Source organism: Dermochelys coriacea, chromosome 1, assembly GCF_009764565.3.
Source record: "Dermochelys coriacea isolate rDerCor1 chromosome 1, rDerCor1.pri.v4, whole genome shotgun sequence".
NCBI classification, from domain to species: Eukaryota; Metazoa; Chordata; order Testudines; family Dermochelyidae; genus Dermochelys; species Dermochelys coriacea.
The window spans coordinates 50744316-50762972 of NC_050068.2; the positions used below are offsets into that span (position 1 = coordinate 50744316).

The 18657-nt window shown below is 39.7% G+C and overlaps 2 protein-coding genes across 3 annotated transcripts in view; both read left to right on the plus strand.

Moving 5' to 3' along the window:
- Nucleotides 1–9024, plus strand: part of NBEA (neurobeachin) — an 835554-nt gene extending 826530 nt beyond the window's left edge. For both annotated transcript variants that reach the window (XM_038414552.2, XM_038414563.2), the window contains one exon: nt 8935–9024. The gene's annotated coding sequence lies outside the window, so the exon portion shown is untranslated. The remainder of the gene's footprint in view (nt 1–8934) is intronic.
- Nucleotides 8596–18657, plus strand: part of LOC119860620 (neurobeachin-like) — a 39064-nt gene continuing 29002 nt past the window's right edge. Inside the window, 5 exon segments of the mRNA XM_043504401.1 lie at nt 8596–8615; nt 8935–9024; nt 10789–10981; nt 15955–15992; nt 15994–16027. Of these exon segments, the coding sequence (XP_043360336.1) occupies nt 8938–9024; nt 10789–10981; nt 15955–15992; nt 15994–16027 (352 nt within the window). The 5' untranslated portion in view covers nt 8596–8615; nt 8935–8937.

Sequence of the window (18657 nt, forward strand, 5' to 3'; positions counted from 1 at the left end):
ATAGGCAGCTGGTGAAAATATTCTTGGGGGGACTTAAGCCTTCCCTCCCCACTCACCCCACAGCCATTTCTTCTGTCCTGTGGGTCTGCACTGCTCCCCGCTCCAGCCTGTGGGCTCTCACAGATTTGGAGTAACCCACCACAGCATCACTTGATGCGTTTATGTGTATGCAGACAGTGCCCTCCCCATATGATGCCCCACCCCATCCCATTTCTTGCTGGAGGCTGATGGGGTGATCAGGGGGCTGATGGGAACATGGTTTGGTGGAAGCAGAGAGGTTGATGTAGCAGGGGATGATAGGGTCTTAGGAAGCAGGAGAATAATGTGGTGGAAGGAATAGTGGGATATGATTATTATCAGAGTATGAACATGCCATTTCTTCTGAAGGGGAGCCCTCATGGAGTAGTCAGAAAGAAGAGCACCTCCATGGAACTATTCCTACCCCCTTAGAGCTGTCAGGAAGAGGAACCCTCTCCCAAGTCCCCTCTCATGAGGTTGCCTTCCCTCCCCATGGAGCAGTTAGGATGAAGAGGACTGCCCATTGGGGGCAGATAGTGATTTACTCACCTGAGAGCTCAGCACAGTCCTATTGGCTTCACTCAAGGTCTCCAGCATCACATGGAGAGGGAGGAAGAGTGATGAACATTTTAAGGTGGTATTCTAGCCTTACTCTTTACTTATTGGCAAGTTAGTATGAGCGGGAGGGAGAAATGTCTTGGGCTTGACTTCCCATGTGTGTGTTGTGGGGAATGGCCACTTCCCGAAGTGCCAGGGCATAGCACCAATCCTGGATTCCAAGTGCATGAATGGCACTCCAGAACAGTCTGGCAGCACTGTGCTCCTGAGGTGGGAGGGGTCTGAGCCCCTATAACCTTAGCCACCCACCGCCTATGCCAGTATCCAGTGGAGATAAAGGTGGTAAGGGCCAGCTTCCAGAGACTCAGGATGCGGCTGTTGGAACCTTTTGCCTGTAAGGACTTTAATCTTCACAGACTGAGGTACCTCTTTGTACCCTCTTTTCCACTCACAAAAGAATGGCAAGAGGATTTAGTAGTGGACTGAGCCTACAGGTTAGGCTGAAATGGCTCAATCCCAATTATCAGTTATTTGGTTTGAGGCCATTTTATCTCAGACTCTATCCAGTAAAATACCTGATTTGGAGAAGGAGTGGAGGGCCAGATAGTGCCTCTCCCCACTGTTTAATTATTAAAGTTGTGGCCTGTCACTTAAATCCACCCCTCAGCCCATGTTTCATTCACTTGATCAAATAACCAACTGCACTGAAGAATCCAGACTAGCTGAGTCACTGCTTGTTGTAAAATGCAACCCTTCTTCCCTTCCAATGTGCAATAATAAAACAGAAATCAATATTCTTAACCTAATTTATCAAATGTCCTGAAGATACTGATGCCATTTAACAGCTGTAGACGCAAATAAAAAAGCAATATCTCACACCATTAGTACAAAACAATAACATTTTTCAGGCCGTGTATGCTATTCACCAATGGGCTGTCAATCATGTTTGCTCTGAAGAGCAGAGTGCTTAAGGGCTGTTAATCATGCTGGCTGTGTGAGAGAACACATTAAGAAACACTGTGCCACTATTCACTGATACAAAGATAAACGTATATGAAACAAATACAGATTAAACAATGAGGAATCCAGTGGCACCTTAAAGACTAACAGATTTATTTGGGCATAAGCTTTCGTGGATAAAAAACCCACTTCTTCAGGTGCATGGAGTGAAAATTACAGATGCAGGCATTATTATACATGAAGAGTAGGAGTTACCTTACAAGTGGAGAACCAGTGTTGACAGGGCCAATTCAATCATGGTGGATGTACTCCGCTCCCAGTAATGAGGAGGTGTCAATACCAAGAGAGGGAAGTTGCTTTTGTAGTGAGCCAACCACTCCCAGTCCCTATTCAAGCCCAAATAAATGATGTTAAATTTGCAAATGAATTTTAGTTCTGCATTTTCTCTTTGAGTCTGTTTTTGAAGTTTTTTTTGTTGAAGTATAGCTACTTTTAAATCTGTTATGGAATGTCCAAGGAGATTGAAATGTTCCCCTACTGGCTTTTGTATGTTAACTTTCCTGATGTCTGATTTGTGTCCATTTATTCTTTTACGTAGAGACTGTCCAGTTTGGCCAATGTACATGGCAGAGAGGCATTGCTGGCACATGATGGCATATATCACATTAGTAGTTGTGCAGGTGAATGAGCCCCTGATGGCTTGGCTAATGTGGTTGGGTCCTCTGATGGTGTCGCTAGAGATATGGGGACAGAGTAGGCAATGAGATTTGTTACATGGATTGGTTCCTGGGTTAATGTTTCTCTGGTGTGGTGTGTAGTTGCTGGTGAGTATGTGCCTCAGGTTGGGGGGCTGTCTGTAAATGAGGACTGGCCTGTCTCCCAAGATCTGTAGAGTGAGGGATCATTTTCCATGATAGGTTGTAGATCGTTGATGATGTGCTAGAGAGGTTTAGGTGGGGGCTGTACGTGATGGGCAGTGGTGTTCTGTTGTATCTTGGAGCTTGGCTGTAGACAATGGATTGTGTGATGTGTCCTGGATGGAAGCTGGAGGCATGTAGGTAATCAGTCACTGTGGTTTCCAGTATAGGATGGTGTTTATGTGACTGTCACTTATTTGCACAGTAGTGTCCAGGAAGTGGATCTCTTGTGTGGAGTGGTTCATGCTGAGGTTGATGATGGGGTGGAAATCGTTGAAATCCAGGTGGAATTCTTTCAAGGACCCCCTTCCCGTGAGTCCATATGATGATGAAGTCATCAATGTAGTGCAAGTAAAGAAGGGGCGCTAGGGACAAGAGCTGAGGAAGCGTTCTAAGTCAGCCATAAAAATGTTGGGGCCATGCAGGTACCCATAGAAGTGCCACTGACTTGAAGGTATAAGTTTTCCCCAAATCTGAAATGGGTTGTGCGAGAGGACAAAGTCACAAAGCTCAGCAGCAGGTGTGCCGTGTCCTCATCAGGGATACCATTCCTGACAGCTTGTAGTCCATCCTTGTGGTGGAATATAGGTATAAAGAGCTTTCTACATCCATGGTGTCCAGGATGGTGTTTTCAGGAAGATCATCAATGCATTGTAGTTCCCTCAGGAAGTCGGTGGGGTCTCGAAGATAGCTAGGAGTGCTGGAAGCGTAGGGTCTGAGGAGAGAGTCCAAATAGCCAGATAATCCTGCTGTAAGAGTGCCAATGCATGAGATGATGGGGCATCCAGGGTTTCCAGGTTTATGGATCTTGGGTAGCAGATAGAATACCCCTGGTTGGGGCTCTAGGGGTGTGTCCATTTAAATTTGTTCCTGTGCTATAGCAGGGAGTTTCGTGAGGAGATGGTGTAGTTTTCTATTGGTACTCCTAAGTGGGATCGGAGGATAGTGGCCTGTAGAATGTGGTGTTGGAGGGTTGCCTGGCAGCCTCCTGTTCATAATCCGACCTGTTCATTATGACTACAGCACCGCCTTTGTAAGCCCCTTTGATTATAATATAAGAGTTGTTTCTTGAAGCTGTGGATGGCATTGCGTTCTGTACGGCTGAGGTTATAGGGCAAGTGATGCTGTTTGTTCACAATTTCAGCCAGTGCACATCTACAGAATCACTCTATGTAGAAGTCCAGTCTGTTGTTTCGACCTTCAGCAGGAATCCATGCAGAATTCTTCTTGTAGTGTTGGTAGGATTAATTTCAGATTACAGATTAATTACAGATTAATTTCACTCATTATTATGGTTTGCTCAAATTTAATAATTGAAGTCCCAGTCATTCAATCAGATTCCCCTTTATTAACATACAACTAACCACACAATAGTGCTTAAGGACAAGTAGCCTTTTCAATTTACCTTTGGGACAGATATCCCCTAATTCCTTCCCTTTCTCTATGCCACAGATGGTGATACAAATAATTAATAATAATCCTCCCCCAGCTCACCAAGTTAGGGGTCAGTTTCCACCCATGCAAACTGGGCACTGGATTTTGACATACTGAAGGCACTTTGCAACAGGAGCAGATGGGATAATGTAGAACAAAATTTCTGTGGACTCACCAGTATCATAGGAATTAACAATTAAAGAAGTGCAGAAAAATTAAGTCAAACATAATGAAGCTTTGCTGAAATAAGATATCCTAGAAAGCTTAACTGAACATGGCAGTAGTCTTTTCTGACATTAGAATAATTGACAAATGGGAAGAAAATGAAGTAGCTCTGTAGCCAGTAATGTCATTGTTTATTATTTGTAAATAAAAATATAAGTAATTTTAAGAAATCCTCCACTCCTTCCATGCTATTTAGTTGTCTGTAATTATATGCATTAAAGTGATTTATGCTTCATGTTTACATAGGCAGCGTTGGTCATTATTATCAAAGAGGGCTAGTTGGACTAGATGGACCAGTGGCTTCTTCCTCAATAATAGTCCTGTGTTTCTCCATGTTCATCTTGAAAATATATTGGAGGAAAATAACTAATAAAAAGCCATTATAACATAAAATGTTTCAGTTTGTGTTTACAAGTTCAGTCAGTAATGAAGAAACCAATGTAAAAGAAAAACTTAAGTTTTGGGTTTTTTGACATTTAATAAATGTGCCCTTTTTACCTATTACACTTGAAGAAACAAAGATTCCCTCTGTCATTAATGGAAGAATTGATTTCTGCTTCTTTTATGTGAAAATAAAATACTCACCCAAAATGCCAAAGTCAGGTCACACTAAGAGAGAGACAAGCATAGTTGCATGTTCATTCTTCAGGATGAACAATAGGGCTTGATCCTGAAAGGTGCAAAGCACCTTCAGCTTCCCAGTGGCCTGCCGTATGTCAGGCTTGTCTATAAATGTGAAAATATAAACACAAGCATCTATTGCATGAGCAAAATACATCATTTTAGAGTATTACTTATTGTAACAAAGATGTGTCTATATTGATGTGCATCCAGGGCTATGCACATGTTTATCCATTATCTACTCTAGAAGAAGCAATATTTTTATTTTGAACATTATAAAGTTATATTCTCCTGGTTATATAAATGAGGATGTTGAGCTGGATGTCCTTTTCAGCTTGCAAATAGCCAGTAATTTAGCAGGTTCTTTTTGTTTCCTTAGTCGGACCTGTGAAATACAACTAACAGCTTTGGGACAGGTATCCCCTAATTCCTTCCCTTGTTTGTCTTTCTGTGATATAAAAAGTTTGACCATACACTACCAAATGCTCCCTAAAGTGTTGGTACAAATCTTGTTTTATGTGTGGTAAAACAGCAGGGAGTCTCATTCAGTTCCTCAAATTGCTTTCCTGCAATGCCTTACTAAGTAAGCTAACACTAATATAATTGTAGTTTTGCTGTGTTCAAAGGCTTTAAATTTGGTAAGCTAGTGCTTTCCAAGCTAATGCTCTTTCTCACTGAGGACATTTTGAAGGTGAAATAAAAGTAAATGTAATTCTATAAGAAAATATTAAATTAGCTAGAATTATTGTGTGTTTCAAGGAGTAATTGTAGTGCTTGGTACATTGGTACTGAGGACTTGGTGATGGGAGAAAGGAAAATTATGCATTGGAATAGAATTTTAAGGAACATTATACAAAGCAAGAGATGTGATTATTTAGAAAAAAACAATTCTATGCCTGTACAGGTCCTGTGATTAATTTGAAATCCTGTAAGTGCACTGCAGTTATATAAAAATTGTTTATAATAGCTATTTCCTATGCCTGCTGTTGCTTGAATTACTAGAGATGTTCTAGGGAATCTGCTTTTGATCTGTGTATGCTATGATCTAGTAAATTGAGCCAGGGCTAGGAATCAGGAGAACTGTGATCTATTCCCAAATTGCTGCAGATATGCTATGTATCCTTAGACAAAGCTTTAACCTCTCTCTGTGTCTTCAGTTTCACCTCATATAAAATGGGAATGATAAGACTTATCTACCTTTCTAACGATTTTGAGCTGTGGAAGAAGAAGAGCTACAGACCTACAAATTCTTATTATTTATGGTGCTCCCCTTGTGCAGTAGCATAGTAATGTACATGCATTTTAAAGAAAAGCTATTTATATAGTTCCATTCCTCCTTAAAAAGTTCCAAACATTGTTTTAAAAAAGACATTTTTACAAGAAAAGATACTACTTATCATTCACAGAGGGATTTAGGATTGTTTTGGGTTTTGTATTTAATATCTTTGTGAGTAGAAGCTGACAACAATACCAAGTATTACCTATTTACAGATTAAGACTTTGATCCTGGTACTCCTTCGATTCACTGCCAGGATTACCAGTAACTTCATGTTTTCAGGTTCAGAGTAGCAACTGTGTTAGTCTGTATTCACAAAAAAAGAAAAGGAGTACTTGTGGCACCTTAGAGACTAACAAATTTATTTGAGCATAAGTTTTTTCATGAGCTACAGCTCACTTCACTCGGATGCAGTGAGCTGTAGCTCATGAAGCTTATGCTCAAATAATTTGTTAGTCTCTAAGGTGCCACAAGTCCTCCTTTTCTTCGTTGTTTTCAAGATCAGTAGCATAAAGTAAAGGCAGTGAACATTTACTAGAACATCTTATTGTTAAATAAATGGATACTGTTGACAGGTAAATTTTAAGTGTCCATCTCTTGTCATCTGAACAAGTCATCCTGGTTTTCCATGGAATTCTACCTTTCTCCATCCTTTGCTACCATAAATCTTCTTGCAACTGCCAGGCAAAGTCAAAAACGTTATGTACATTGACTTAATAGCTGAACAATCAGAATATTCTGAGAGTGGGCAACATGAGACCGAATGAATGAATTAGAACTGGGCATCAGTTTCCAAAATGTAATAATGAATTGCAGTGCTTCTACAAGAGGAGGAAAGTATCAGTAATGCAACCATTATAAAAGCTGGTAGAGGAATGTAGGTTTTGTGATCAATATTGTTAGTAAATATAACAACTCACATTTGTATTTCAAATATGATTCTTAAAAAGCACTATTGTAATAACTTTGATAATTGTCTCAACCACTGGTAAGTGGAGTTATTTGCTTCAACTGCTTATTACCAGAGTTGCATGGAAGCCTGCATATCCCACTATGTCTGGCATTAACTGTTGCTATTAGTCCTTGTTTGCACTTGATGAACACCAATTCACACAAATTAAAGCAAAAAATAAAAAGTGTGTTACAAAGTAACGTGCATAATATAAAATTACTATGTCTGTGTTGACTTGATCAAGTTTCTGTGTGTGTGTGTGTGTGTGTGTGATGTTTTATATAATGATTATTCTGTTATTTAAAATACAGCTACAATGGAAACTTGCCAGTTTGCACCAGTGTCTGATCCGGCAAGATGCTGAGCGCCTATTAGGAGATGAAGTCAATAGAAACTGAATGTGCTCCTCAGTTTCTAGGTGATACTCAGCACCTTGCAAGATAAGGCCACAGGAGACCCACTGCAAACTAGCCCATTCTGTGAATTAATGAGTGAGTAAGCAATTATTATAAAAACATGAATAACACATCACCAAATAGACTTTATTCACTCAGGGCCTGATCCAAAGCCCACTGAAGTCAATGGAAAGTCATCCACTGACATCAGTTAGACTTTGTCTTAGATTCTTACTTTGTCAGTATATTATTTATGATAATTCATTGAATATTAGAAATATATTGTCATCATATTTTGTAATATTACCGAAATTTTAGGAAATGTCCCTATGGCAGTCTATACAGCCCTCTTTTTGAGAAATGGGGAGAGGCCAACAGTTGTTTGTGTGGATTATAAAGAGTACATTTTATCAGACTGCACACTGAAGAGGTTCTATTGCATCTTAAATTGTTTTTGAAGAATAGTATAATTTATCAATGGGGTTTATATTTTAGAGGGCTTTTTCAGGTGCTGTTTTCTTTGCATGCTAAGGTGAGAAAACCATTGACGCAAACAAGAAAATTATTTAGGGCACAGTCCTTCAAATATATGGGTATATACTACTTAGTATTTTTTAAAATCAGCTGCTTAATTTAAAGTGTAGTTCTGGATTTCTGAAATCCACTGAAATGCAGCCTGTGTATCTGAAAGGCATGTAGAGGTCTTAAATAGTATCATTAGTGGAGAGAGCAATAAAAAAAAATTGCCAGCAATTGTTTTAATATAGCTTAAAACAGTTATATGACTGAGTGGGTTGTGTAAGTGGTTGAAATTTCGGTCTTTGGGCCAGTTTCTACTGTTTATTGGCGTTACTCAATGTCATATACTGGGAGCAGAATTTGGTCCTGAAATTTCAAGTTGAACTTACTAATTATATATTACATGGTTTTACAACAGTCTATATTCTGTGGTATGAAAACTGATCCAAAATAAACACAAAAACTAAGTATTGTCTTATCTGGTAAAAGAATACTTCCTAGAAGTTAGATGATTATCTAAAGACTTTTATTGTACTCCTGTAGCTATAGTGTATCTTGAAACAATATATTTCCATTATTTTTATTTTTAACTGCTGTGTTAGTGAAAGTGTGATTATTTTTTTTCTTATACATTATCCATGAATTTTATTTCTCAATTTGCTTTCCCCCTCCTTTAAGATCCCAGAGGCGTATTTTATTAGAGATCCTCATACTTTCCTCCTTACAAAGACTTTATTAAGGTATAGTGTGTTGTATTTGGTGCAAAGAAATCTCTCAAGACCTTAACTGCATGTCCTCACAGGTTAAACATTTTCACATGTAACCCAGCTATTGAAATAAGAATGGTTATTTGGTTAACTGAAGCATGCTTGAAAGGAGAAGCCAAGCTTGTCTACAAAATACTAACACTTGGATGAGTCTGCAGCCTGAGAGAAGAGCACCCGGTGAATTTTCTGGACTTTTTCATGGCTGACTTAGGATTTGCTTGCATTGTCAATAGTGTGTTGACCTATCTCTTGATGCATATTGATTATGACAATCACTCTCCTTTCCCTGCAGGCCATGGAGGCACAGATACAGAACTTTGGACAGACGCCATCTCAGTTGCTTATTGAGCCACATCCGCCTCGGAGCTCTGCCATGCACCTGGTGAGATATAACTGCTGGTTGGGAATTTATTTCCTTTCAACCTGAGGATACTTATAGGTCATAAAATACCTATTTAAGTAACACTTTCTTTTCGTGCCCTGAGTTGCCTACAATGCCATAGCCCTTACTCTGTGCAGAAATTGCATGCAGGCTCTTAAACAGCAAGGTGGAAGTTGGAATAGCTCTAACTTCCTACAGTCACTGACTTCTGTTGCCCAATCTTGGATTTAAAAACTGCTATCTTCATAAATATGTATTTTCTGAGTATAACTGCATGAAATAAAAATGACCGCATGGTTTTCTCATATTGAACATTTTGTTTCAAAAAAAGGGGGAAATGTTCCAGAGTGATTTATGAACATTGGCTGCTTGTCATGAATGAAGAAATGTAGTTCAATCATGCTGGAACCCTTCTATCCATTCCTGTGAAAGAACACATCATGTCCTTGTAATTTCAATTTGAACTTCAGCATTAATTACCAACACACTCTTTTATGTGCTCATTAGAGAATTATATTATGTACCCAAAGTGAAAATACTGATATCTGTCCCTATTAGCGTCTTTGGTTTAAATGGCTGAGGGCAAGAAACTTCCTATGAAGTTTCAGTAAATAGATCATAATATTTTCATTAGCTTTCATAGTTTTCCATTACCCATAAGGAAAATCACATTGTGCAAATGCAATTCCTCTGGAAATTTTAGTTTTGCTCTTTTTAAATTAAACAGTATCTGCAAATTTACATGATAGCTAGATATTTTAGATCTTAAAAATGTAGATAATGTATTTCAGACAGCAGTTTAAATCAATAGATTCAGAAAAGCAAAAGATGACTTAAACTTCCTAGAATTCATCCTTGTTGATACAGCCGTTAATTTATGAAGACATCTAATACATGCAAATTGGGCTTCAAGAAGCAATGAACTTAAATTGCAGCAGGTTGGACATTAAGAAGAACTTCCTAACTGTCAGGGTGGTTAAGCACTGGAATAAATTGCCGAGGGAGGTTGTGGAATCTCCATCATTGGAGATTTTAAGAGCAGATTAGACAAACACCTGTCGGGGTGGTCTAGATAATTAGTCAGTCACCAGTGCAGGGGACTGGAGTAGATTACCTTCTTGAGGTCCCTTCCAGTTCTATGATTCTATGATTCATATAATTTCACTGATAATAAAATGTTACTAGCCATGAAAAAAAGTATGTTCTACCTACAGAATCATGACCCTGATTTTCTAATCATTTATACTTTTAAATATGATTTATAAGGAATTAAAATTAAAGTCATTAATGTAGTATTCTCTAAAGGATTAACTTAAGTCTACATACATTAGAAAAATAACTAATCATCTGTGGGATTTCTGAGTTCCTCTCCAAAAATTCTGTTTCAGCCATTGGACTTTATACAGTTTTATGTTTTAGATGTAATAACGGGTTAACTGACTCTTCGATTTGACTCCTGTCTACAGTGTATGAATATTAACTGTTCTGATCATTTTGTATTTTGATTTTTTGAATTAATGCTGATTTATCATTTTACAACCTGTAATGATAACCTAATGAACCTTAACCATACCTCTTCTCTATTTGTCCTCATGTAATGATCCAGCAATAGTTTTCCCTCCTATATTGCTAGTGCAGATAGCATTGTTTTCCCTGTATGTACACGTTTGCCTGATCACTTTAACCTTGTTTTCCCTCAGACCTTCTCACTAATTTTGTTATCCCTTCTGTTTCTTTTGCTCTCTTCTCCTTTCTACTCAACAGTGTTTCCTTCCACAGAGTCCACTCATGTTTAAAGATCAGATGCAGCAGGATGTTATAATGGTGCTGAAATTTCCATCAAATTCTCCTGTCACACATGTGGCAGCCAACACGCTTCCCCACCTTACCATTCCTGCAGTGGTAACTGTGACTTGCAGCAGACTTTTTGCAGTGAATAGATGGCACAACACAGTAGGTATGTGCTCATAGATAGATCTCTTATTTAAATGTTCTGTATGCAGTGCATCTTATTAAGTTTCAAGTAGAGTAGCTGGGTTAATCCCATTCGGCTACCGATAGGCAACAAATTTTTACCCATTTATCCATGTGTATATTGAGTACTTAGTGTCCATTTTCCATGGTATCACTCCAAGAAGCACCCTCGCTAAAGCCACCACATCAGCTTGGCAGCCAATTGCTTTGTGCTACATCGGTATCAGTCTTTGATGTAACATTTTTGGGACAGTACTATTATTCTTGACACCACATATATAATATGCCACAATTTTCAGGAATATATAGTATGACGCTAGCTAGTCTGTGTGTATCACTTTTCACTATGTGAGGGAGTGTCAGCTATATTCAGATGTCTGTCACAAGAGCCAATAGTACAAGCAAAAACTAAAGGACTATATTCCTTGGCTCCACTTACAGAGTGTCCGGTATGGGTGAAGTAGAAGAACTTAATGATTACCCCTGTGAACAACTAAGTGGTCATCAATCTATTTCAACATTCCCTTCTATTCTAAATGTTTCTGTGCTCTGTCACTGTGCAATACACATGTCAATGGTGATGCACAGCTATCTGGTTAGAGGTAGTTTAAAACAAATCCAGGTATCTGACTTATCATTACCTTTGAGTATTATATCAGGTACCTCCACATTTAGAGGTACTCAAAGTTTATCCAGAGTTTACACATCTCTTTTTAAAAGAGAATTATATTAATTTTGCTCATCCCCATAGCCTGAAAGTTTGAAGGGCAAGAAGTAGTCGTTGGCATATATAAACTGTGAAATGGAAATGTATCTGAAAAATGTTTTCTGTTTGGAATTAGTAATCTGAGCCTACTACAGGTAGTGGCCATGTGACTAAAAGTCATTTGCTTACAGTCATTTGTGACACTGGCAGTTGAGGAACCCAATGTAAGAGACCATAAACAAGTCAGTCTCCTACAGTACTTTAATACTAGTTTTAATAATATTGTTCTGTTAGTCTTTTGTAAATTTTTCAAGTCTTCTGGGACATTGGCTAACCACCCTTGCCCATTAGCAGGCTTCTTGGGGAACCTCCTAGTAATAGCTGGTGCGGTAGCTAAGGAAACCTCAGGTGTTCCCTAGCAACCATGCTTTAGTTAAGTGAAGCCTTATAGTCCTTGATTTTTCCTTGAGGTTCATGTAACTATTTTGTTCACTTACATCCATGTAAAACATGAACTTCTTTGCTAACATGCAGAATTCAGTTCACAAATCATATGTGAACTAAACCATGCACGCTTTGTGCGACCTGGTAGTTATCTAAAATACCACAATGCTTTTTGGATAAATAGGGCAAAAGAGAAGGGTAAGCAAAACAATCAATAATTCAAAATAAATCCTACTGTTTCTTAGCTTTTACACTGTATGTGCCATTTTCTGTTACTTCACAACAGTATAATTTAGGACAGAGTATCAGTCTTAATGCTGAATTTTCTAATTCTTGCTGGTTTGGTTTACAGTCTTAAAATGTCTCTCTTGCCTACTTAGGTTTAAATTATACAAGAACTTTTAAAGGTTTATATTCTATTATAAAACTGTGGTATTATTTAATTGTAGTGTTTTTTACTTAATTATTCCAACAATAATAATCCAACAGTCTAGCATTTAGGATAGGTTCATGAACATAAAACTGTGCACAGAGATACTCGGGTACCTCATAAGATGTAAACACAGCTTAATTTTTCCATTATAGCTTGTGCACACTAAGTCTCTGGCTTTCTAAGGTGAGGTGTTAAATTACTGATTTGTAAAACTGATTTTACAAGGTTCATTGAGGACCCTCTTTACTTTTATGACATGCTAGTCTACACATTTATTTCATCAGTAGAAACTGACTATATTATTACTAAATATAAGGATTGTCAGTGGAAGATTCTTAATTTAAAAGGTATGGTGAAAGTAAGTTTCAAATGTCTGGTGACATTACAAAAGATTGGGTTTGTCTTCTGATCTGTGGAAAGAGCCATTTGCCTTCCCCCACCAACTATCCTGCACCTAAATTGTGCTACCTCCCTCACAAGTGCTTGCTCCACCAATTTTCCCTCTCCATCCCACCCCTTTTGTGAGGATTACTTGCAGTGATAAATAGGGCCTAAAAGTTGTGGCTCAGTAATATAGAAAAGAAAAAATCATTAATGTTTTACAGCCTAGTATAGCAAACTCCTGTATAAGAAAGAAGGATGATTTGTCTGGCATTGATACTATGCTCCTGGATACACACATCACAACAGTAACAGATAGTGTTTTCTGACATCTTTGGTTGACCAGGGGACTTTTCCTCTCCCTATCAGATTAGGACTTTACCACTGAAGTGTCCTCAGGACTAGACCGTTGCAACTCACTCTATATTAAGAGACTCCACAGCAATACTACTACTGGTACATTATCTCTGAAACTACCTCACTATATCTAATTCACCAAGGCAGATACACTTCACAATGACAATGCATCTAGAAAAGGAGTACTTGTGGCACCTTAGAGACTAACAAATTTATTTGAGCATAAGCTTTCGTGAGCTACAGCTCACTTCATAGGATGCATTTGGTGGAAAATACAGAGCGGAGATTGATATACACACACAGAGAACATGAAACAATGGGTCACATCAGCCACACTATCAGAGGCGTGTTCACCTGCGCATCTACCAATGTGATATATTGCCATCATGTGCCAGCAATGCCCCTCTGCCATGTACATTGGTCAAACTGGACAGTCTCTACGTAAAAGAATAAATGGATACAAATCAGACATCAAGAATTATAACATTCAAAAACCAGTTGGAGAAGACTTCAATCTCTCCGGTCACTCGATTACAGACCTGAGGGTGGCTATCCTTCAACAAAAAAAGTTCAAAAACAGACTCCAACGAGAGACTGCTGAATTGGAATTAATTTGCAAACTGGATACAATTAACTTAGGCTTGAATAGAGACTGGGAATGGATGAGTCATTACACAAAGTAAAACTATTTCCCCATGGTATTTCTCCCCCCCACCCCACCCCACCCCCCCACTGTTCCTCAGATATTCTTGTTAACTGCTGGAAATAGCCTACCTTCTTGTCACCAATGAAAGGTTTTCCTCCTTCCCCCCCCCCCCCGCGCTGCTGGTGATGGCTTATCTTAAGTGATCACTCTCCTTACAGTGTGTATGATAAAACCCATTGTTTCATGTTCTCTGTGTGCGTATATCAATCTCCCCTCTGTATTTCCACCAAATGCATCCGATGAAGTGGAGCTGTAGCTCACGAAAGCTTATGCTCAAATAAATTTGTTAGTCTCTAAGTACTCCTTTCTTTTTGCGAATACAGACTAACACGGCTGCTACTCTGAAACAATGCATCTAGAGAAGCCCAAGCTAAAACAATCAGGGGCTTGGAGCACAATATTCTGAGTCTTATATAGAATCATAGAAATGTAGGTATCAAAGAGGAATTAAGAGGTGACTCAGTCCAGTCCCCCATGCTAAAACAGGAATTAAGTTATACCTAGAACCTATATGTGTGTGTATTCATATTCTGCAGTAGTCTACTTTTCCTTTTATGGAAACTTGGGAAGGGAAGGAAATAAATAAATATAAGCATCGCTTTCCAGACATTTTTTATATATATTAATTACATACATTGTAAGGGCAAACAGTCTAGTGGTCCGGCGTGGAAAAGATCGTCATGCTATGTCCCAAGCTCAATTTAAATCTTAGTCCCCTCTCCCAATCATTTATGGATACCACGCTTGAGATCTTGCAACATGACTGATTCGCTGGGGTCCAGAGTTGTACTTGTTAGAGGAATTGATAAATGTATTTTCAGTAAGTTGGCCACAACTAGTAGAAAACTCTGAAATGTCAATTCTGATTAAAACATCACAGATTATGGACAATAAGAAGTGCTTCTCACTTTACACAATTTCAGTTTGAAGCAGAAAGCAAATTAGATACCATTTTCTTTTATTTGTAGTTTTCTTTTAAGTAAACTGAAAAATAATGAAGCCGTTTCAATGAGCAGAACATTTCCACCCAAAGTGGATTTAGAATGTTATTCCCCAAATGGATGGAATTTATGCACTTGTACTTTTATACTGCCATTTAAGATAGATCTGTTCTGTCAGAATAGTAAGTTAATATAACTATCCATGTGTGATGGGAGAAGGGCTGCATCTTATAACTAGCTCCATCACTCATTATTGAACATTCAGTTCAGAGAAATGTGTCAATGTTATCTTATTCACACACATATAGGGGTCATCATTGTAAAGCCAACAACTACCAACAGTTAAACCACACATATTCAAGATATGTGTTTTCTAAGCATAGGAGGAAACTCTGGTGCAATACACTGTATGGCTACTCTTGGCAAATAATGACTTTTTAATTATAGCTCTACATTGCACCAACAGTAATGGTTCTATAGAGCACTTGTGTGGACTAGGATTGTTAAACATGGCACTTCCTGGCTAGGCCCCTGAATATCCCTTATACTAGCAGTGGCTGGATTAGAGATAGCTATGCCAGCGTTATACCACTCATGGATTTCCCTCCAGAAAAGGAATCCCCGGTTGGCTGTTTAAGCCAATTTCCCTCCCATTTTGTACCACTATAATGGCACTGAGACTCTGTATCAGTGTTTGTATATAACATAGTGGTCTGTTACACCATTGTAAGTCAGGAGTTGAAGTGAGCAACAACAGATGCTGGCTCAAAGTTAGCATATATATCTGTATTTAATTTTATTTATTTGAATAAATAACATATATTTTGTCACATGGAAAAAGGAATCTTAAAAACTGATATAACAAGAAATGGGAAGAGATTAAGCATTTTATATGAGGTATATCATTTTACAATTCTAATACTGGAAAAACAATGTAAAAATTTCATAAGCAAGTTCCATATTGTTTTATTCCTTCTTTCATCGGTAGGCCTCAGGGGAGCCCCAGGATATTCTTTGGATCAAGCCCCATCATCTTCCCATCGAAATGGATCCATTGATTGGTATGTCAAGGATGAAAGTATGGTTATATAGTTGAAAACAGTATTTTCAAGATTATTGATTAAGCTATATTTGTATGTTGTGCTTCATTTACCCACAGAAAATAGGCAAATATTAATTCTTTTTCCAGTGCTTGCACATGTGCATTCTACTATGGTGTGTGCACACTGCCACTCACAATCACCCAGAAATATTTATTTCTCAGTGGTAGCCATTGGGGTAGATTTTCTGTTTATCTGCTTTTTTGTTGATCCCCGGTGCCAAGGGACGCCTCAGTCACTGGGCTTCAAGCCTGCATTTCTGTAATAAGGCTATTGCCCCTGAGTGACGCGCACTCAAGTGTGTTGGGGAAGCTCATACTGGGGACCATTGCCAAATTTGCAAGAACTTAAGCCTCAACTAGAAAAAGATGGGAAGGCAGGTTAAAGTTTCTGCTCATGAAGGTGGGACTGAGATCTCATCGAGCCAAGCTGGTCAGACTTAGCACCGAGTGCCCCAATGTCAGTAAGGGAACCGGTTCTATTGTGTCAAAGTCCCAGCCACTGATCCCCAATCCCGAGTGCCTAGGAAGAGTCATAAAAAGCGGACTACCAAAAGAGGATGATCCCCAGGACTCCTCTGCCTCCAGTACTGCAGAAGCTGGCACCATTGACTCCGGCACCTACGCAGGTACCGCTGAGTCAAGAGCCAGAAGAAGCTCTCAGATCTGTGGCACTGCGTGTACCAACGCTATCTCAGTACTCCCCATGCTCAAGGTGTTTGCGGCTGCCAGAGATTTCCTCTTGCTCTTGGTACTCGTGTCGCTGGCAGTAAAACAGCTATTGCTATTGGTGTCAGCAGGCATCGGGGAACCAGCTGGATCGTTACAACTCTCAGTACCGGACAAACTTCACTCACCCATGACAGCTCGCCCAACAGTACCATCAAAGGGAAAACCTGAGATGCTGGCCTCACTACGAACCTCTCCACCTATGCACCAATCACAGGCCCCATCAGGGTCTGCACCCCTGTGATCACTAGAAAAAGAGTCATCCTCTTCTGAGTAGGAGATTGGGTCTCTTGTCCTCAAATCTGCACTCGTTACACCTCCAGACCTTCCCACCCTTCCAGGATCCAGTCACAGGAATACCATCAAGTGGTGGGTCAAACGGTCACCGGTTTTTACACTGATCCTGTGTCCCTTTTGGAATTCGTGGCATTTTCTCCCCCCAGTTTCCAGGGCATATTCAGGTGCTCCTATTCAGTGGCTTCAAAAAGGTATCCTGCACCTTCCCACCAGATAGGGACCTCTTCCCAGCTCCGGTAGTGAGCCTGCTACCAGACTCCAGGAGCAGGCACAACAGGATCCCATAGATCAAGAAAGGGAGGAAGAGCATCAGAAACCAGTGCTGGCCTCCTCGTCCTCCTCCCCTGACAAAGCAGTCTCAGGAGGTGGCATGTTACCTCCTCCAGATGACTATAAGGTTCACCAGGAATTGATCAAGGGAATGGCCTTAAATCTGGGCATACAGACAGAGGCAGTAAAACAGTCCTCCCACAGCCTGCTTGATATTTTAGCCACTGCAGGTCCTTCTAAAGTCTTTCCTCTCAATGAGGCCATTATAGAGCTTGGTTAAGAGTCTGTGGCAGACCCCGGCATCCCCTCCCCCCAATTCAAAAAGGGCTGAGCAAAAGTGCTATGTACCTGCACAAATTATCAGCTCCTTTACACCCATCCCTCACCTCCAGGTCCCTAATAGTATTGGCTGCCAACGAGAGAGAAAGGCGGGGACATCAGAATGCAACCTCAAAATCAAAGGACTCAATAAGATGAGACTCTTTGGTAGAGGAGTTTATTTCTGTGGGCGGAGGTTACACTCAGAATTGCAAATCAGCAGATGTTGTTGGGCAGACATGATTTTAATACATGGGACTCCATTCAGAAATTTTAAAGACTTGCTGCCTCAAGATGCTAGGCAAGAGTTCTCCTCCCTAGTGAATGAGGGAAAATCGGTGGCAAAGGTCTCATTATAAGCTGCTCTGGATGCGGCTGATATGGCTGCCAGGTCCATGTCTTCAGCCGGTGACCATGCATAGGAGTTCCTGGTTACAGTCCTTGGGCTCCCGCACAAGATCCAACAGACTGTCCAGGACCTGCCCTCTGAGTGATCCTCATTCTTTTCGGAACAGAGAGAGACAAAGCTCCATGGGCTAAAGGACTCAAGGATGACTCTAAAGTCCTTAAGTTGTACATCCCAGCCCTTTCCAGGAAACACTACAGACCAATAATCCCTCTATTACTCTGCCCTGGCTACCGTCAGGACCTGCAGAGAAAAAGGGAATAGGGATTATAGGTGTAGACCACTTTCTTCTTGTACAACTGCATTAATTCCATCCCATATAGATATCCAGGGTGTTCTAAGCAGGCATTTTGATGGGACACTTGAGGATGCAATTCCCATGATGCCAGTACCTGTTTTTCATTATTTGCAAACCATCTTCCCCACTTCCTCTGTGCTTGGCCCCATGTTGTAGCTCTGTTAGAATGGATTGTTGGGGCCTATATTTTAATGGTATTGTTTTGCTTTAACTGTAAAATCTGGCTGTGGGATTTTTTAATCAAAAATTTTAAATAGAAATTGGGGGGGGTTCT